The following is an 18,872-nucleotide window of genomic DNA, read 5'->3' on the forward strand; positions in this document are numbered from 1 at the left end:
GAAGGGTTACCACAGGCTCATCCCCGCAGTTATGTCAGCAAAAACTTGGATGAAGAAAGAAGTCAGAACTCTGTGGTTTATCCAATATACAAATTTGTTTTATTTCTTCATATCCCGTATCCAGGGGCGTAGCTAAAGGCTCATGGGCCCCAATGCAAAGGTTCTTCTTGGGCCCCCCCCAAAACCTCTCAGGGCCGATGGCATATCTATAGCGCTACGACCATAAAGCTATGGATAAGATTAGATACATCGGCTCAGCAGACAGTATCAGACATTATAGGATTAGATACAGTGGCTCAACAAACAGTATCACACATGATAGGATTAGACACAGTGGCTCAGTAGACAGTATCACACATGATAGGATTAGATACAGTGGCTCAACAAACAGTATCACACATGATAGGATTAGATACAGCGGCTCAGCAGACAGTATCACACATGATAGGATTAGACACAGTGGCTCAGCAGACAGTATCACACATGATTGGATTAGATATAGGGCCCAGCAGACAGTATCACACATGATAGGATTAGCTATAGGGCCCAGCAGACAGTATCACACATGATGGGATTAGATACAGTGGCTCAGCAGACAGTATCACACATGATTGAATTAGATATAGGGCCCAGCAGACAGTATCACACATGATTGGATTAGATTTAGGGCCCAGCAGACAGTATCACACATGATAGGATTAGATACAGTGGCTCAGCAGACAGTATCACACATGATAGGATTAGGGTATGTTCACACGAGGTCATTACATCCGTAATTGACGGACGTATTTTGGCCGCAAGTACCGGACCGAACACAGTGCAGGGAGCCGGGCTCCTAGCATCATAGTTATGTACGACGCTAGGAGTCCCTGCCTCGCTGCCGGACAACTGTCCCGTACTGAAAACATGTTTGACATTCCAGCTCCAGCGCTGGACCCAGGAAAAGTAAGAATAATAATTATTTTCCTTTTTGACATGATACTAATTATTTTTGTGTGTTTGTTTTTTTACAAGTTCGGTTGTTGGACTACTTCAGATTCGAGGACTACTTCGATAACTGCGTTTTTTTTATTCTCAATTTTAATTTCAATAAAATATTTTATCTATGTCTTTGTATTTGTTTAAACTTTATAACTACTGCCCTAGTAATTGTCGCTGGCTGATTCACAACGCCCATTACTAAGGGGGGGGACGACTTAATGTTAGACATGAAGAGGTTAACACTAATCCCCATTATTACCCTGGTACCCAGCACCACCAGTTAGAGCCGGGTATGATCTAGTACCCGACCATCTGTAGTGGCACTGGGGCGGCCGCAGTCTGGTATTATTAGGCTGGGAAAGGCCAAAAACTGTGACCCTTCCCACCCTGGTAATGCTAGGCTGCTGCTGCTATGTTGTATCTGGCTGGTTATAAAAATGGGGGAACCCAACATCGTACTGTCCATTTATTTAAAAAAAAAAAATAAAAAAAATGATGTGGGGTCCCCCCCTATTTTTCATAACCAGCCAGATACAAAACAGCAGCAGCAGGCTAGCATTACCAAGGTGGGAAGGGCCACTGTTTTTGGCCTTTCCCAGCCTAATAATACCAGCCTGCGGTCACCCCAGTATCCAACCATCACTACAGATGGTCGGGTATTGCCGGCTCTTCCTGGCACCCCTGGTGGCGGTGGGTACCAGGGTAATAATGGGGGTTAGTGTTAGCCTTTTCACCGGCTAACACTAAGCCCCGCCTTAGTAATGGATGCTGTCAATCTGTCAGTGGCCATTAGTAAGTTGGCAGCGATAAAGTTAAAAAAAATAAAAATCCAAAGACATAGAAAAAATTGATTTATTGAAATAAAAAAACCCACACAACCCTCATTAACCATTTTATTGAGAATAAAAAAAAGCAGTCATTGAAGTAGTCCTCGAATCCGACGTAGTCCAACAACCGAACCTGTAAAAAAACACACAAAAAAAACCATTAGTATGGGCCTGTTCACATCACCGCTGCCCTTCCGTTGATGGTTTCCGTCGGGTTAACCCCTCAACAGAAAGGCAAACTGAAACCTAAGCTTCAGTTTCCCTCACCATTGATCTCAATGGTGACGGAAACGTTGCTAAAGATTTCCGTTTCTCACCGTTGTGGCAGGGTTCCGTTGTTTTGCATTGTCGACTGCGTTACGGATTCCGACAAAACAACGGAACCCGTTCCCAACGGTGACAAACGGAAGCCATTAGCAAAGTTTCCATCACCATTGAGATCAATGGTGATGCAAACAGAAGCTAAGGTTTCCGTTTGCCTTTATGTTGAGGGGTTAACCAGACGGAACCTCTCAACGGAAGGGCAGCAGTGATGTGAACAGGGCCTTAGATACAGGGCCCATGTGCATGTGTGATACTGTATGTTGGACCCTGTATCTAAGCCTAATGTAGGCTTAGATACAGGGTACAGCAGACAGTATTCTTATGCAGTATAAGCCGGGGCCCTGTACCTAAGCCTAACACACGGTAGGCTTTAAAGGTTGTCCAGTCCCTAAACATTGATGGCCTATCTTCAGTATAGGCCATCAATAGCTGATGGGTTAGGGTCAGACACCCGGGACCCCCGCTAATCAGCTGTTTTGAAGGGGTTGAAGCAGCTCGTACAAGTGCTGCTTCCCCTTCAGTTCCCTCACTTGCTCACACTGTGAATCGATGACACGTCCGTGTCGGTGATTCAGTGTGAGAAAGTGACCGGAATGAAGGGGAAGTAGAACTCGTACGAGCGGCTGCAACCCCTTCAAAACAACTGATTGGCGGGGGTCCCGGGTGTCTGACCCCAACCCATCAGCAAGACATTAAACTTACCTCCTCTTTGGCCGCAGGTCCCCACTCTATCAAGTGTCGGGGTGCTGTGCGCAGCGCATAGCATCGTGACGTTATGCGCTGCGCACAGCGCTGTGACGTCAGAACCTCCGATGCGCTCCAGGAAGAGGAGGGGTAAGTACTGTCAGCTACTATAGTAACCGGGGCCCGTGTAGTTTATTACATAGGCCCCAGTTACTATAGTAACTTTTCATTGATGTGGTGTGGGGGGCTGCGGGCCCCCCTGGCTTCTGGGCCCGGTCGCAATTGCGACCGCTGCGACCCCTATAGCTACGCCACTGCCCGTATCTTGACATCATAATGAGCAAAATATCAAAAACATTGTTTAAGAGTTTTGAGCGTCACCACCGCTCTTAGGCATAGCATAATATTTTAATGATCCCTTCATGACTTTAGGAGAGAGCACCTGGAAAACACAGGTATCTGTAATGCATTATGGTCAAGAAACGCAGGTGCTTTCTCTTTGAAAAGACGTTAAGGGGTCATTAAAGGCTATGTAAACCCTTGAAAGGGATTTTTTTTTGTTTACTAAAAATGTCTATCAGTGTGTTTGGTGAAACTTTATAATTAGTTTTTATAAAAATATATTTTTACTTTTTGACATACAGCTGCTCTGTATTCTGTATACTGAGCAGTTATATTGTTCGCTAAGACCAGAATCTGTCAGTTCCGCGGACCAGACAGGTTCAGTGTCAGCGGGTCGTGCTTGTCTATGACACGCAGGATCCACCTGTAATCTAGCACATGTAAGTTATGAACTTAGATGTGATAGATAACAGCTCAATACTGATTGTCAGAGACACGCAGGACACGCTTTCACTGAACCAGTCAGTCCTGCGAACCTGACGGATACAGCATTGAGTGAACGATACACCTGCTCTATATACAGAATACAGAGCAGCTGTATCTCAAAAAGTAATAATAATTTTTAATAAAAACTAATTTGAAAGTTGCATAAAACACACTGATAGACATTTTTATTATTTAAAAAAATAAATCCCTTTCAAGGGTTTACATAGCCTTTAAACATTATGCTATGACTAAGAGCGGTAGGGAAGCTCGAAACGCGTAGTGATGCTTTTAATATTTTGCTCAGTATGATGTTGGGATATGGGATATGGAGAAATAAAACGCATTTGTATTTTGGATGGAATCCTGACTTCTTTCTTCATCAAAGTTTGTGAATTATGCATACATGATTGAATGTAAAGTATATGAGATAGAGATGGTGTAATTTTGGCACTGTATAGCACTTATTAGTGCCAATTATTGGGTCGTACTTGGACTCTGTGTAACATTGGTATTTTAGACATTGTACAGTAATGTTATTTAGTGTAATATCTATGGCCAGGGGCCGTCGTTCAGACTTACCCTCTGACGGCCCCGGCCACGGACATCTGTCTTCTTGGCGTCAGCTCCCTCCAGGGAGACGCCAGCACTCACTTCCGGGTCCTCGGACTGTTTCCGGGAGGGCGCGCCCGCCCGCGCGAGCGCGGCCCTAAAGGGCCAGTACGCGTCCAGCTGACACCAACCAATAATTAGTCCAAATGGCTGCTGGACTATAAAAAGGGGCTCTGCCCACTTGTGTTCCTCGTCTGAGCGTTGTTGTATACCTAAGTTTGTCTTGCAAATGGTCTCCCAGTGTTTCCTAGTTCCCAGTGTTACCCGTTCCTGCTGTCTGTACCCTGTGCTATCGTATCTACTGAGAAAGTCAAGTTGTGTCTTCCGCTGCATCCACGGTGCCACCTGCTGTGAAAGTCAAGTCGTGCTTCCGCTACTGTCTACATTGTCTCAGGTACCCGTTCTGAACTATAGACATTGTTTTGTACCTTGTTGGCCAGCTGCTACCCCGCTACGCGGTACGGCCCAGTGGGTCCACACCCTGCGCCATTTAGGCAATTTACGGTAATTTAAGCACTGTAAGGTTGTATTATTTTGGTACTGTATGGTGGTTTTAATTGTACATTTTCTACCACTGTTATTTGGGAACTGTATATGAGGTATTATTTGGGCATTGTATAACACAGTTTTCTCCCAAAAGAAGGCCCACACAATATTTTGTTTAACAGACTTAATCCAGCCCTCATAAACTGAAACGAAATAGCGCCAAACAAGACCAAAATGGACAAATGAATCAGAGATCTCCAGCTCGTGGTATCTACAAACACATCCCAGAGCGCTAATGAAATCAGTCACGTAAAGAAATAAAGTAAAATATACATAGATATAAGTTTGCTCATGATTATTATTATAGAGTTCAACTTTCTAGACGTGATATAAAAAACTTGTCCGTCTAGAGAGCACAGATGCTCTTGGTGACAAACCACTATAATCATCTTATTTTTCATATTCCAGACATTTCTTAAGCACACTGCTGGGAGGGTTGTGGGTGTTCACAGTGACTAACGTAATATTAGCTGTATCTGAATATAGGAAAATAACAACCTGTCACTTCAATAATTGGAGTAAGTTACAGAAAAAGGATCTACCATGTCGTCTCCACAGATCTCGGGCTTATAAATGTTTGGTTCCTGCCCTACATTTATTACCGACATCAATGAGACAAAGTCATTCGGTTTATGTGTGCGTAGCTTATGGAGCCTTTCATATATTTATCCGAAACCCATATCCAAAAGAAAAAGAGCAGAAGAATCTTTCTTTTTATTCTGACGTTTGGTACGAAAAGCTGGATTAATAATGTACTTTGTATCTGACACACATATGCGGTTATTTATATTGTCATGTATTTTATTCTTCATTCGGCAAACATCAAGTGTTGCGGAAAACAACATGGCATCACATGGGTTATACCATCCCGGAGAAATTATCATTGGTGCCATTGTATCAGTGAATGGGTTGGTGCGTAATAATCGAAAGCTGACCTTCACCAAGAAACCAAAGAATGGAAATTCATTATTGTAAGTAGTAATAGAGCCATTGTGTCTTGTCCTTCTGTAATAATTGAGTTAGGATTTCGATAGATTGTAATGACTAAATTATCGCACGTCCATCACCCCTTTTACATTAAAGTCTGTCTTTATTTGCTACATAATATGTTACTCAAGCTTCACACCCAGTACAAATACAATTATTATATAATTTAAAATCCTTCATCTTCCCTTTCGTCTATTACACAGATACTATTACACATATTACATTATGGTACTATCACATGGAGCAATTGGATATGTATAGGGACGAGCGCTCGTTACTACGATTGCTCGTCCCTATACATTTTCATCATGTTGGCAGCGTATCTCCCTGATTACTCAGGAAGATGTGCTGCCGATAGCGATGATTTTTAATTTTCCATAAAACAACAGATCAGCCAATGTACGAGCGTTTGCTCATTCATCGGCTGATCGTTGCCCTTATTACACAGGGCAATGATCGGGAACGAGCGTTCATATGAATGCGCCGATTCACTGCAGGGTTGGGTTAGAGATGAAAACGCTGGATAGTTTTGTGCTAAGTAAACGCCCTGCAGACACTTCAGGCCTCATTTACATACAGTGCGGGACATTTTAAAACTGCTTTCTGTAAGGTATGTTGCACTACTGGGGACAAACAGGCATACATTTAGATGTACATGACCTAGAGTTTGGTGGGACCACATGAGGATGGTAAAATCTGATGACAGTTTCCCTTTAAAGAGGCTCTGTCACCAGATTATCAAATCCCTATCTCGTATTGCATGTGATCGGTGCTGCAATGTAGATAACAGTAACATTTATTTTATTTTTTTAACGATGATTTTTGGCCAAGTTATGAGCAATTTTATATTTATGCAAACGAGCCTTTCTAATGGACAACTGGGCGTGTTTTCTCTTATTTCCAACTGGGTGTGTCTTGTGTTTGTAACATCTGGGCGTGTTTACTTGTTTTACTAGCTGGGCGTTGTGAATAGAAGTGTTTGTCAGCATCATATGTCAGCATCATCCACTTCTATTCACAACGCCCAGCTAGTAAAACAAGTAAACACGCCCAGTTGTCCATTAGAAAGGCTCATTTGCATAAATATAAAATTGCTCATAACTTGGCCAAAAATGATCGTTTTTAAAAAAAGCAAAACTTTACTGTTATCTACATTGCAGCGCCGATCACATGCAATAGGACATAGGGATTTGATAATCTGGTGACAGAGCCTCTTTAAGGGCAGAATAGTCATGGGACAGGTCCTCTCCACTTTTTAATACATGTCATACTGAGGCCCCCAGAGCGGAAACTGCTCTTTGGAGTGGCTCTCCACTGGCTAATAAAGGGTGGCCCCAGACATATGGACTGGGGTTGTCCCCCATAGGGAACGTGGGCATCTTAGAGGGACTTGTTAGTGGCTCTTGATCGGGTGGATTTGGGTTATCCATGTATTACATGCATCCACCACCTACTTACAGTACACAGATGTCCATCTTCTGGGTGCTGTGAACCTGCCATATGGAGTAGTCACAGGGCTTTTTCACCTATTTAGGTTCTTGGATTTAAGTTTCTAGCACATTCACATGGGGTGGATCCACGTGATCTATCCTGACACGACCACAACTTATATTAACTAGAACATGTTCCCTCATGCTGATTTTTATCCCTGTCACTATCCATGTAGTGTCTATCAAGAAAAATATCAAACAGCTCTCACTGTACTATTTGCCGTTGAAGAAATTAATAGGAATGAAGATCTTCTACCAAACATCACTTTGGGATTTCACCTATTTGAATCATTGTTAAATGAAGCTAAAACACTTGAAGCTTACATAAAAATATTAAGCGGATGGGGCTTCCAAATTCCCAATTATAAATGTAAGAGCCAAGGACATTTGGTTGCTATGGTGGGCTTTGCATCCTCAGTTCTTTCTGTTTTAGTGGCAAATACATTTGGAATTTATGGTTACCCACAGGTAGGTCATGTTATGGATGCGGCTTATTTGTCTAATAGAAATCTATGACCAATGTGTTCAAGAAACCTCACAGTTGCGTTTACAGCTTGTTGATCGCCCAGGGTTCAGAGTCAAAAAGTTCCGGCTGTAAGGATATGTTCAAATGTGCTATTTTCAGCCGTTTTTTCAAGCTGTAAATGTCCCAAAAAACGGCTGAAAAATCGGAAGCAGAACGCCTACAAACATCTGCCCATAGATTTCAATGGGAAATACGGCGTTCTGTTCCGACGGGCCGTTTTTTACGCCTCATTTTCAAATGACGGGTCGTAAAAAGCCATTTTTTATTGACTCAATAGAAAAACAGCTCCAAAAACGTCCGTAAAAGACGCCGCAAAAAACGCTAGTTGCCTAAAAAACGTCTGAAAATCAGGGGCGGTTTTCGCTTGAAAACAGCTCCGTAGCATTAATTTGACATTAGTACAGGGACAGGTTGCAGAGACAACGGGGTCGTTCTCAGAACGGTTGCCTGGCACGTTATCAACAGCTAGGAATATATTAGGCTATAGGGACAGGCAGAATTCCACTGTGAAACTCCACTGATCCTGAGCAATCCTGCTGAATCTAATATGGAACGAAAATCAATACCTGGCAAGTCGAATACTAAACTGTGTATATGCTATACGGTCTAATAGCAACTATATCATCATTGTTATTCCATTTTTACAAGAATTTAAAAATTAAAAAAGTTATATCTTATAATTATTCCTTCCTCTATATATATTTGTTTAAAACTAGGAGGGTATAACGGGAACCAGCCCGTCGTTACATTTCTGGGAATATACAATACCGTTTTTTGTTAAGCGTGTGAACATACCATAACAGGCAGGGATAGCTGCGTCTGGCCATATGTTTCCCCTATATGGATTGGCTTGGTGAGAACCTCCTCTATGATGTCCATATATCCTAATAGGGGTTGTCCTGGTGAGAAACTGTGCCTGTATATGGCAAAGACTCCGCATGAGGCCTCTGTGAAGCACCATATCCCCCCTCCAAAAAAGGAGCATGCCACAATTTTTCCTCACAGATTTTGTATAAAATTGGAAGCACAAAAGCGTTTAGTATGTCCACATATCTGTTATACAACAGTGTGCATGAGCCCTAACAAAAATGTGCAATGACTAATACAATGCTAAAACCTTTTTTCTTATATTCTATAGTACAATCGCGATTACAACTGCCCATTAATAGGGTCATTCAACTTCTGAAATAAAACAGCAGAAAATAGTTAAAAAAGCTATAACCATCTCTCTGATCCTCCGCCGATCCAGCGCAGCCAGTCCTCCTGGCTAGCACATGATTACTGTGGCCAATCAGTAGTCACGTGTCATACTACTGGCATCATGGCTCCCCTTGCTGAGCGGTGATGCCAATAGAACTGCACGTGACCCATGAGGACACGGATTTGCTGCAGCGGTTACGTGCTGCCTGCTTGTTAACAAAGACCGGGGAACCGCCAACTGTCTGTGATGGATTGGCAAGGGATCCGGGAGGTGAGTATTGTTTTTTTGGGCTATTTTATAACATTTGCTGCTGTTATTTTTTTCAAAGTCAGAAAAACCCTTTAGTCTACTGTATTGCATTAAAGAAGTTGTCTAATGAAGACAACCCCTGTCCATATGCCGTAGGATATATGGATGCCATGGAGGAGGTCACCTAATATTTATTTTTTGTGCATAACCTTTCATATTTTTAAATAAATAAATCAATTCCAGTCCAATTTGTTTACTAATGGACACCTTGTATGGGGACACATATCAGTGATATATGGGTTATTTTGCATTACAGATCAGCTATGGTGCCACAGACCCTCTTCTGAGTGATAAGTTGATGTTTCCGTATTTCTACCGCACTGTCCCCAGCTCAGTCCACCTGCACGATACATTAAATTCAGTGCTGAAGCACTTTGGTTGGACTTGGGTTGGAATAGTTTATTCAGATGTTGAAAGCAATGAAAATGCAATCCAGAAGATAAAATTGTCCATTACAAGAGCAGGGGGTTGTATTGAGTTCACAGAAAAGTTCCTGAGTTCCACTAACTACAGGTTCACTGAACATGTACGAATGGCCAAAGTAATTTCTGACTCCTCAGCGACCATTATTATCTTCTGGGCTGACCTGGAGTTTACATATAATTTATACTTGTTACTACATGAATTAACAAAGACGAAGAAAGTCTGGATCCTCCTTACAGACATGGACCATCTTTTGATCCCAACCCTAGACATCTTGGACCTCAGTCCCTTCCATGGAACCTTGGCAATTAAGGTGAAAAAATTGGAAATTCCTGGACTCATGCCTTTCCTCTGGAACGTAACATTGGACCATTACGCCTTTTGCAATTTTATTTCAAACTATAAGTTCTTCATATATGAATGTGAAAGATGCAAAGATGGTTTGCTCTATACTTGCAAACACAACAAGACGAAGAAGAAGATTTTGATGGGTTTAGAGACACTTGTGGAAAGTTATAGAGTATATAATGCCATATATGCCCTGGCTCACGCCCTCCAGATGTTTATGGCATCCAAGTACTGGAAGGAATCGCACAGACAGGGAGCAGCTCTATCTTACCAACGTCCATGGAAGGTACCTTGAGTTTATAAAGTAACAGGACCTCTTTTCATACGCCATAGCCAAGAGAGATAATTTAGCCTTAAAGTGAATATCCACCTTGTTTTTAGGACCAATATTCTGAGCCGATTAATTTAATATATCTTTAGAAGGCTTATAGCTCTGTTTTTCTACTACAGGCTCCAAATCCCTAGCACAGACATAGAGTTAAACGTTAAAATTCGAGCTGCCTGTGCGGCAGCCCAGAGGGGAGCGTGGAGAGGATGGGAGTAGTAGTGGTAGTAGTAAGACACGGTGTTCACATTGGCTAGGGTCGTCTAACCAATCTTCTCTCCCACGGCTGGCACTGGGAAGAGTGGGGGGAAATATAGTATGGTGGTGGTAGTAGTAGTCTCCCGGGCACACACTTGGATCTTTGTCTCCCAGCCTGGTGTATGTTGGGGTACCCTTGATGGTGTAGTGCAATAAGGCAGGAGACACAGATGCTACTTGGTGAACTCACTTTTAAGCCTTATTCACACGGGCGTTGAATACGTCCGTGTGATGGCCGTTAAAATACAACGGACCGTGTGAAGGGGTCAGTTGAAAAATATTACCTGTCCTATTATCTTCCGTTTTCACGGATCCCTCCCTAGGCTCAAGTATTCTAGATATGCAGTTTCCACTTTCAGAATGCACAACTTTTTTTGGTTGGTAATTCCGTCTGCGTGGCACCAAACTATGAACTTCAGAGCAGCATGAAGGCCGCAGAATTTGCTAGATTAGGCCAGTGACCTAGTAACCTAGTATTATGTGTGAAGTCCAACGAATATTCACCTCACAAACTCTCCCTCAGCTCCTGCCTCAGAGCTTCCTTACTTTACCTCATCCTGCCCAAGACTCAACTGTCAATAGGGAGGGGTCAGACTCAGACAACCCAGGCTGTAGCTCCACCCCTTTTCCCAGAAGCATCTTAGAGACGCTCCATAATGACCCTGCCCTGTTTCCTGGTCCAAAATCTGCCGATAATTTTCTTAAAGATAAACAAAGTGCAACAGCATGGAGAACATGTCAACATCACATATACAACTTAACCCTTTAATGACGGGTGACAGATATATCCGTCACAAACAGGAGCTAGTTCCCGCATAGCGACGGATAAATCCGTCACTCTGATCTCGTGGGTGCAGTGATAGTACCCACGAGATCAGCGGCAGGAGCACGGTGGTTATACACAGCCAGGCTCCTTCCGCAACTGCCGGAATCGAAGCGCTCTCCGATTCCATCAGTTTAACCCTTTAGATGCCGCAGTCAATAGCGACCGCGGCATCTAATGTGTTTGACAGAGGGAGGGTGCTCACTCTGTCACCCGATCGACAAACCCGCGACGAGATCGTGGTCAGCCGATGGGTTTCCATGGCAGCCGGAGGCCTAACAAAGGCCCCCAGGTCTGCCTTCAGCATCTGCCTATTAGGCCATGCCAGAAGCACAGCCTAATAGATTGCCTGTCAGTTTTACACTGACAGATGCTTTGGTATACTAAGTATACTAAAGCATTATATCTGCGATCAAAAGATCGCAAAGTGAAGTCAAAAGGACAAAAATAAAACAGTTAAATAACGTTTATGAAAAAAAAAAAAAGTGGTTTTATTTAATAAAAGTTTAAAAAATAAATAAATAACACGTACACACATATGGTATCACCGCCATCGTAACTCGAACAATAAAATGAACACATTAATTAAACCGGCGTCCAAAAAAAAAAAACAGCAAAATTATTTTTTTAATCCCATTCCACCCATAAAAAATGTCACGTTTACACCAAGATAGTATCAACGAAAACTACACCCTTTCCCGCAAAAAACAAGGCCACATATGGCTACATAGACAGAAAAATAAAAATGTACAGCTCTAGGAATGCGGCAATGCAAAAACCAAGTAATTTTTTTTTAAAAGGGTTTTTATTCTGTAAATGTAGGAAAACATATAAAACCTGTACATATTTGGTATCCTCGTAATCGAGCCGACCCATCGAATAAAGTTAACATGTTATTTATGCCGCAGAGTGAATGGCGTAAATTTATAACGCAAAAAACAATGCTGGAATAGCCACTTATTTTCAGTTCTCTCCTAAAATAAAAGCTAATAAAAGTTAATCAATATATTATATGCACAATAAATTATACGCCCTCAATAACGAGTGCCGCATCTGAGTGGTTTGCATCACGGGGTGTCAATGGTTTCTATGGCAGCCGGGAGCCTAACAAAGGCCCCCAGGTCTGCCTCTAGTGATTGCCTGGTAGGCCATGCCAGAGGCATGGCCGAACAGATGGCTGTCAGTTTTACACTGACAGGCAATAATAATACAACGCAATACAGGAGTATTGCAGTGTATTATAAAAGCGATCAAAAGAGCGCACAGTAAAGTCCCCTACTGAGACTAAAAAAAAAAAAATAGTTTAATAAAGTTTGATATAAATAAAAGTCCCAAGTAAAAAAAATTAAAGAACCCACTTTTTCCCCTTAGAAAATAATTTATTATGAAAAAAAGTAAAAAAGTTACACATATTTGGTATCGCCGCGTCCGTAACGACCCCAACTTTAAAACAATTACATTATTTAACCCGCACGGTGAACACTGTAAAAAAATTAAATAAAAAACAATACCAGAACTCTAATTTTCTGTTCATCCCGCCTTCAAAAATTTTTGATAAAAAGCGATCAAAAAGTCGCATGTACTCCAAAACGGTACCAACAAAAACTACAAGTGTTCCCGCAAAAAACAGCCCTCATACAGCCACATCGGCAGAAAAATAAAAAAGTTATTACTCCTAAAATATGGCGACGCAAAAACAAATAATTTTGAAAAGTGTTTTTACTGTGTAAAAGTAGTAAAACATAAAAAAAACTATATAAATATGGTATCTCCGCAATCGTAACGACCCGCTGATTAAAGTGAATGTTATTTATACCGGTAAACTGCTTAAAGAGGCTCTGTCACCAGATTTTGCAACCCCTATCTGCTATTGCAGCAGATCGGCGCTGCAATGTAGATTACAGTAACGTTTTTATTTTTTTTTTAAACGAGCATTTTTGGCCAAGTTATGACCATTTTTATATTTATGCAAATGAGGCTTTCTAAAGTACAACTGGGCGTGTTTAAAGTTATATACAACTGGGCGTGTATTGTGTGTGTAACATCTGGGCGTTTTTACTTCTTTTACTAGCTGGGCGTTGTGACTAGAAGTGTATGATGCTGACGAATCAGCATCATCCACTTCTCTTCGTTACCACCCAGCTTCTGGCAGTGCAGACACAGCGTGTTCTCGAGAGATCACGCTGTGACGTCACTCACAGGTCCTGCATCGTGTCGGACGAGCGAGGACACATCGGCACCAGAGGCTACAGTTGATTCTGCAGCAGCATCGGCGTTTGCAGGTAAGTCGATGTAGCTACTTACCTGCAAACGCTGATGCTGCTGCAGAATCAACTGTAGCCTCTGGTGCCGATGTGGCCGACACGATGCAGGACCTGGGGCAGGAAGTGAGTGACGTCACAGCGTGATCTCTCGAGAACACGCTGTGTGTCTGCACTGCCAGAAGCTGGGCGTTCTGAAGAGAAGTGGATGATACTTCTATACACAACGCCCAGCTAGTAAAAGTAGTAAAAACGCCCCGATGTACACACATAATACACGCCCAGTTGGACTTTTACTTTAAACACACCCACTTGGACTTTTGCAAGCCTCATTTGCATAAATACAAAAATGGTCATAACTTGGCCAAAAATGCTCGTTTTTTTTAAAATAAAAATGTTGCTGTAATCTACATTGCAGCGCCGATCTGCTGCAATAGCAGATGGGGGTTGCAAAATCTGGTGACAGAGCCTCTTTAAAGGATGCTAAAAAAAAATAAATCTAAAAAATACAAACAAATTATTATTTATAGGTTAACCTTCACTTCAACCCCTTAGTGACCAGCCTATTTTAGGCCTTAAAGAGGCTCTGTCACCAGATTTTGCAACCCCTATCTGCTATTGCAGCAGATAGGCGCTGCAATGTAGATTACAGTAACGTTTTTATTTTAAAAAAACGAGCATTTTTGGCCAAGTTATGACCATTTTTGTAGTTATGCAAATGAGGCTTGCAAAAGTCCAAGTGGGTGTGTTTAAAAGTACAAGTCCAAGTGGGCGTGTATTAGGTGCGTACATCGGGGCGTTTTTAATACTTTTACTAGCTGGGCGCTCTGATGAGAAGTAACATCCTCTTCTCTTCAGAACGCCCAGCTTGTGACAGTGCAGATCTGTGACGTCACTCACAGGTCCTGCATCGTGACGGCCACATCGGCACCAGCTGATTCTGCAGCAGCATCAGCGTTTGCAGGTAAGTCGATCTTACCTGCAAACGCTGATGCTGCTGCAGAATCAACTGTAGCCTCTGCTGCCGATGTGGCCGTCACGATGCAGGACCTGTGAGTGACGTCACAGATCTGCACTGTCACAAGCTGGGCGTTCTGAAGAGAAGAGGATGTTACTTCTCTTCACAGCGCCCAGCTAGTAAAAGTATTAAAAACGCCCCGATGTACGCACATAATACACGCCCACTTGGACTTGTACTTTTAAACACACCCACTTGGACTTTTGCAAGCCTCATTTGCATAATTACAAAAATGGTCATAACTTGGCCAAAAATGCTCGTTTTTTAAAAATAAAAACGTTACTGTAATCTACATTGCAGCGCCTATCTGCTGCAATAGCAGATAGGGGTTGCAAAATATGGTGACAGAGCCTCTTTAATGACCAAGCAATTTTTTTAAGTTTTTCCATCGTCGCATTCAGATCTATAACGTTTTTATTTTTCCGTCGACATAGCTGTACAAGGACTTGTTTTTTGCGGGACAAGTTGTATTTTTTAATAGCACCATTTTAGGGGTACATAGAATTTATTGATTAACGATTGAACTCTTTTTTGTGGGTAAAAGAATAAAAATGAATCAATAGGTTCTAGTACCCCAAAATGGTGCCAATGAAAACTATATCTTATCCTGCAAAAAAAACACACAAACCCTCATACAGCTAAGTCAATGGAAAATTAAAAAATGCTATAGCTTTCAGAATGAGGCAATTATAATCAAAATTTTGTTTTAATATAAAGTACTTTTATTTGTGAAAAAAGTATTTAAAAAAAAAATACATATTTGATATCGCCGAAATCATAACAACGTACTATGTCCATGGAAAAATATAATAGTTATGGCTCTCAAAATGCAGTTGTACAAAAAAATAAACGAACGTCTCCATATCCTTACTGGGTTAATATAAATTGTGGCTGTATTTCCCTTTGAAAACGTTCTCTCTTCTACTGCAGCTTCATACATTTCTTAAGAGAGTACATTTTACGAATACCGCTGGAGAGGACGTTTCCTTTGATGAACATGGAGATGCTGCTCCTATGTATGATCTAGTTAACTGGGTAACTAACCGTAAGACGAAACTTATCAATGTTAATGTGGGAACAGTCACATCTATCAAAGAAGAAGTTCTGTCTGTTAATGCATCTGCTATTGTATGGGCTGTCCAACTTGCTCAGGTAGGACAATATCTTGTGTATTTGTGCTTCACAGCAGCAGGAAAGCGCAGAAACATTTGTAGTTAGCTCCCCCTAGTGGTAGCATCTGTCAGTCAAGATATGATTTTACTCAGTCTATGCAGGTAATTTGGAGCTCTGTTTCAGAAAAAAACAGCTCCAACTACTATATAAATATAAAACCAATCAGCACAAAAAGCTGGATACTTTATGGGCTTTCTACTTGGCTATGATGCTGGTCACCCCAGTTATGTCTGGAGACAACATCTAGCTAGTTTATTTTTAAATGTATTTAGTTATCCACTTTCTAAAATAAAAATGCATATTGGCTCTGCATAGTTATATGGAATCACCTATGATTGGTTGCTTCAAGGCCAGTTTTTCTTTTCGGCAGTTTTAACAAATAAGGACCATTGGGTTTCATTGTACATCTGTGACGAAGCACAGATGACACTGTAGACTTTTCTGTGACTGACTTTAAAGGAAGACTTCAGGAAAAGCCATTAAAGAGGTTTTCCATTAACTAGTATAACATGCATTTTGAAAAAAATAAATAAAATGGTTACATCAAATTTTCCACCGTTCCAGTATTGGCAGATTCATGGTCCCCTACCCATCCTTGTTTACTTAGCCGGAAGCCGTGGCATGCCATACTCGACTTGACCACAGTGGAAAATCACTGGCCGCAGCAGTTACGCACCCTCTATACTGACTTCACTGCTGTAATTGGCTGTCATGGTCATGCAAGGAGTACCGTGCGTCATCGCTGCAGCCTAGTAAACAAGGACTGATGAAGGACTATGGAATAGTCAGTGCTGGGGTTATGAAAGGCGAATATGTGACAATTAGTTGTTTTTTAGCGATATACAATAGTTTATCTTCTGTTATCGGATCTCTGTCTAAGAACGGACTTCTTCCCATGCTCCTGCGTTTTTGTTCTGCTTCTAGAAGCCGCCACGTTCTGTCTGCAGTGACAGCTGTCCAGTAGGGTCCAGGAAAATGATTCTGCATGGAAAGCCGGCCTGTTGCTACGATTGTGTCCCTTGCCCCAGAGGAGAAGTTACCAATCACTCTGGTAAGATCTAGCACCACCATCATTCTCAGTATATGGCACATGCACTTATCTATGATGGCTTTAAAGTGGGCTTGATTCTTTCTTGCAGATATGATCAGCTGTTGGAAATGCCCAGATGACCAATGGCCAAATGAAAAGAAAGATAAATGCATTCAAAAACAAGTGACCTATCTGTCCTATGAAGAATTGCTGGGTACGAGCCTCGCTTGCAGCGCCGTTGTGCTTTCTCTAGCTTCTCTCTTCACTCTTGCTATCTTCACCCATTACCAGAACACTTCAGTCATAAAAGCCACCAACAGAAACCTAAGTGTCCTTCTTCTTGTGTCCCTCACTTTTACATTCTCCAGCTGTCTGGTTTTCATTGGATATCCAGGGCACGTAACTTGTTTACTACGTCAAACAATTTTTGGAATGTCTTTCACGGTCTCGGTGTCCTCCTTGTTGGCAAAAACTATACTTGTGATTCTGGCCTTTCGGGCTACCAAGCCTGGAAGCCGGCTGAGAAGATTCATGGGGCAGAAGCTTCCCAGCTCCATTGTTGGTTTGTGCTCCTCTATTCAGGCTCTTATCTGTGCCTTGTGGTTGGGAACATGTCCTCCTACCCCAGTTTTTGACCTCCACTCGCAGCCTGGTCAGATAGTCATTGAATGTGAAGAACACCTAGGCTTCTATGTAATGCTGGCATATATTAGTTGTCTCGCAATGGGATGTTCAGTCATAGCTTTTCCTGCTAGGAATTTACCGGACAGGTACAATGAAGCAAAGTTCATTACATTCAGCATGTTGGTCTACTTCAGCGTCTGGATAACCTTCACACCAACGTATCTGAGCACTAAAGGGAGGTACACAGTAGCTGTAGAAGTATTTGCCATCCTGGTATCTGCAGCTGGGGTTTTGGTCTGTATTTTCTTTCCCAAATGCTTCATAATCTTTTGTACACCAGAAACGACAAAGTTGGCAGCAAGAATATATCCAAGGCTATCTACAAATTTTGCTAGTCAAAGACCAATTTAGCTTCACCTAGAGGGCACAAACTAAAGTGCAAATAAACCATCTTTTATTATTCTCATACATTAGTAAATATAAAGTTATAAGCAGTCGTTATTTCTAATAAAGATATTAAGGGGCTTTTCCCAGTAGAACAACTCCTGTCCATATGTGTTATTGGGCATATAGATGTCATGGAGGGGGTCCACTGCATGGGACCCATATTCATAAGCTACATCAAAGAGCTCTTGCAGCTTCTGAGTGACTATGCATTATATTGTCCCCATTAAGTTGAATAAGCGCCATGTAATACCACATTTCTCCTGCCGTGGCCGCTAAATTAAGAAATGTGTGGCTTCCCTTGGTAAAAATTGTTGATGACCAGTGAATCCTTATTATTACAATGATTACACCTCCATTATAAAGCAGGAAGCAGATAACACAGGACCACACGATTAACGGTAGGTGAGCCCCCCCCCCCTATCTGCACAGTGACCTCTGCATGTTACAGAGCATGCTCACAACACTCTCACATTTAAGTCAACGCAACATTTTCTGGCTTTCAAACAGATTCTTTAGTGCTCTGCAGGCACCAGGATATGTGCAGACATTTGAAGAGTAATTTTACTTTAACAAAAACTTTTTATATGTCATAGTATCAGATCAGACATTTTGATTGGTGGGTATTTGGGTGCCGAGACCCCCACCATTGCGGAAACGGAGCTGCAGAAGTGCTCTGCACCTTTGGCTGTGATTTGCTTTCCTCTTCAGTCTGAAGACGGACTCATGTAGAACGGCTATGAGCCCATCATCAGTCTAATGAGAAGAGCCGAAGGCGCATAGCGCTCTGCCTCACCCTTCATTTTACCAATATGGTGGACTCAGCACCCAGA

The 18,872-nt window shown here is 42.0% G+C and overlaps 1 protein-coding gene across 1 annotated transcript; it reads left to right on the forward strand.

The window, feature by feature from the left end:
• The first annotated feature begins 5,642 nt into the window (after positions 1-5,642).
• LOC142660009 (vomeronasal type-2 receptor 26-like) lies at positions 5,643-18,866 on the forward strand. The gene is made up of 6 exons (XM_075836660.1): positions 5,643-5,770; positions 7,453-7,744; positions 9,569-10,369; positions 15,699-15,920; positions 16,866-16,992; positions 17,081-18,866. The coding sequence occupies exons 1-6, from the start codon at positions 5,643-5,645 to the stop codon at positions 18,004-18,006; spliced, it is 2,496 nt and encodes an 831-aa protein (XP_075692775.1). The 3' UTR covers positions 18,007-18,866.
• The last annotated feature ends 6 nt before the right edge of the window (positions 18,867-18,872 follow it).

This window comes from Rhinoderma darwinii, chromosome 8, assembly GCF_050947455.1.
Source record: "Rhinoderma darwinii isolate aRhiDar2 chromosome 8, aRhiDar2.hap1, whole genome shotgun sequence".
Lineage (NCBI taxonomy): Eukaryota > Metazoa > Chordata > Amphibia > Anura > Rhinodermatidae > Rhinoderma > Rhinoderma darwinii.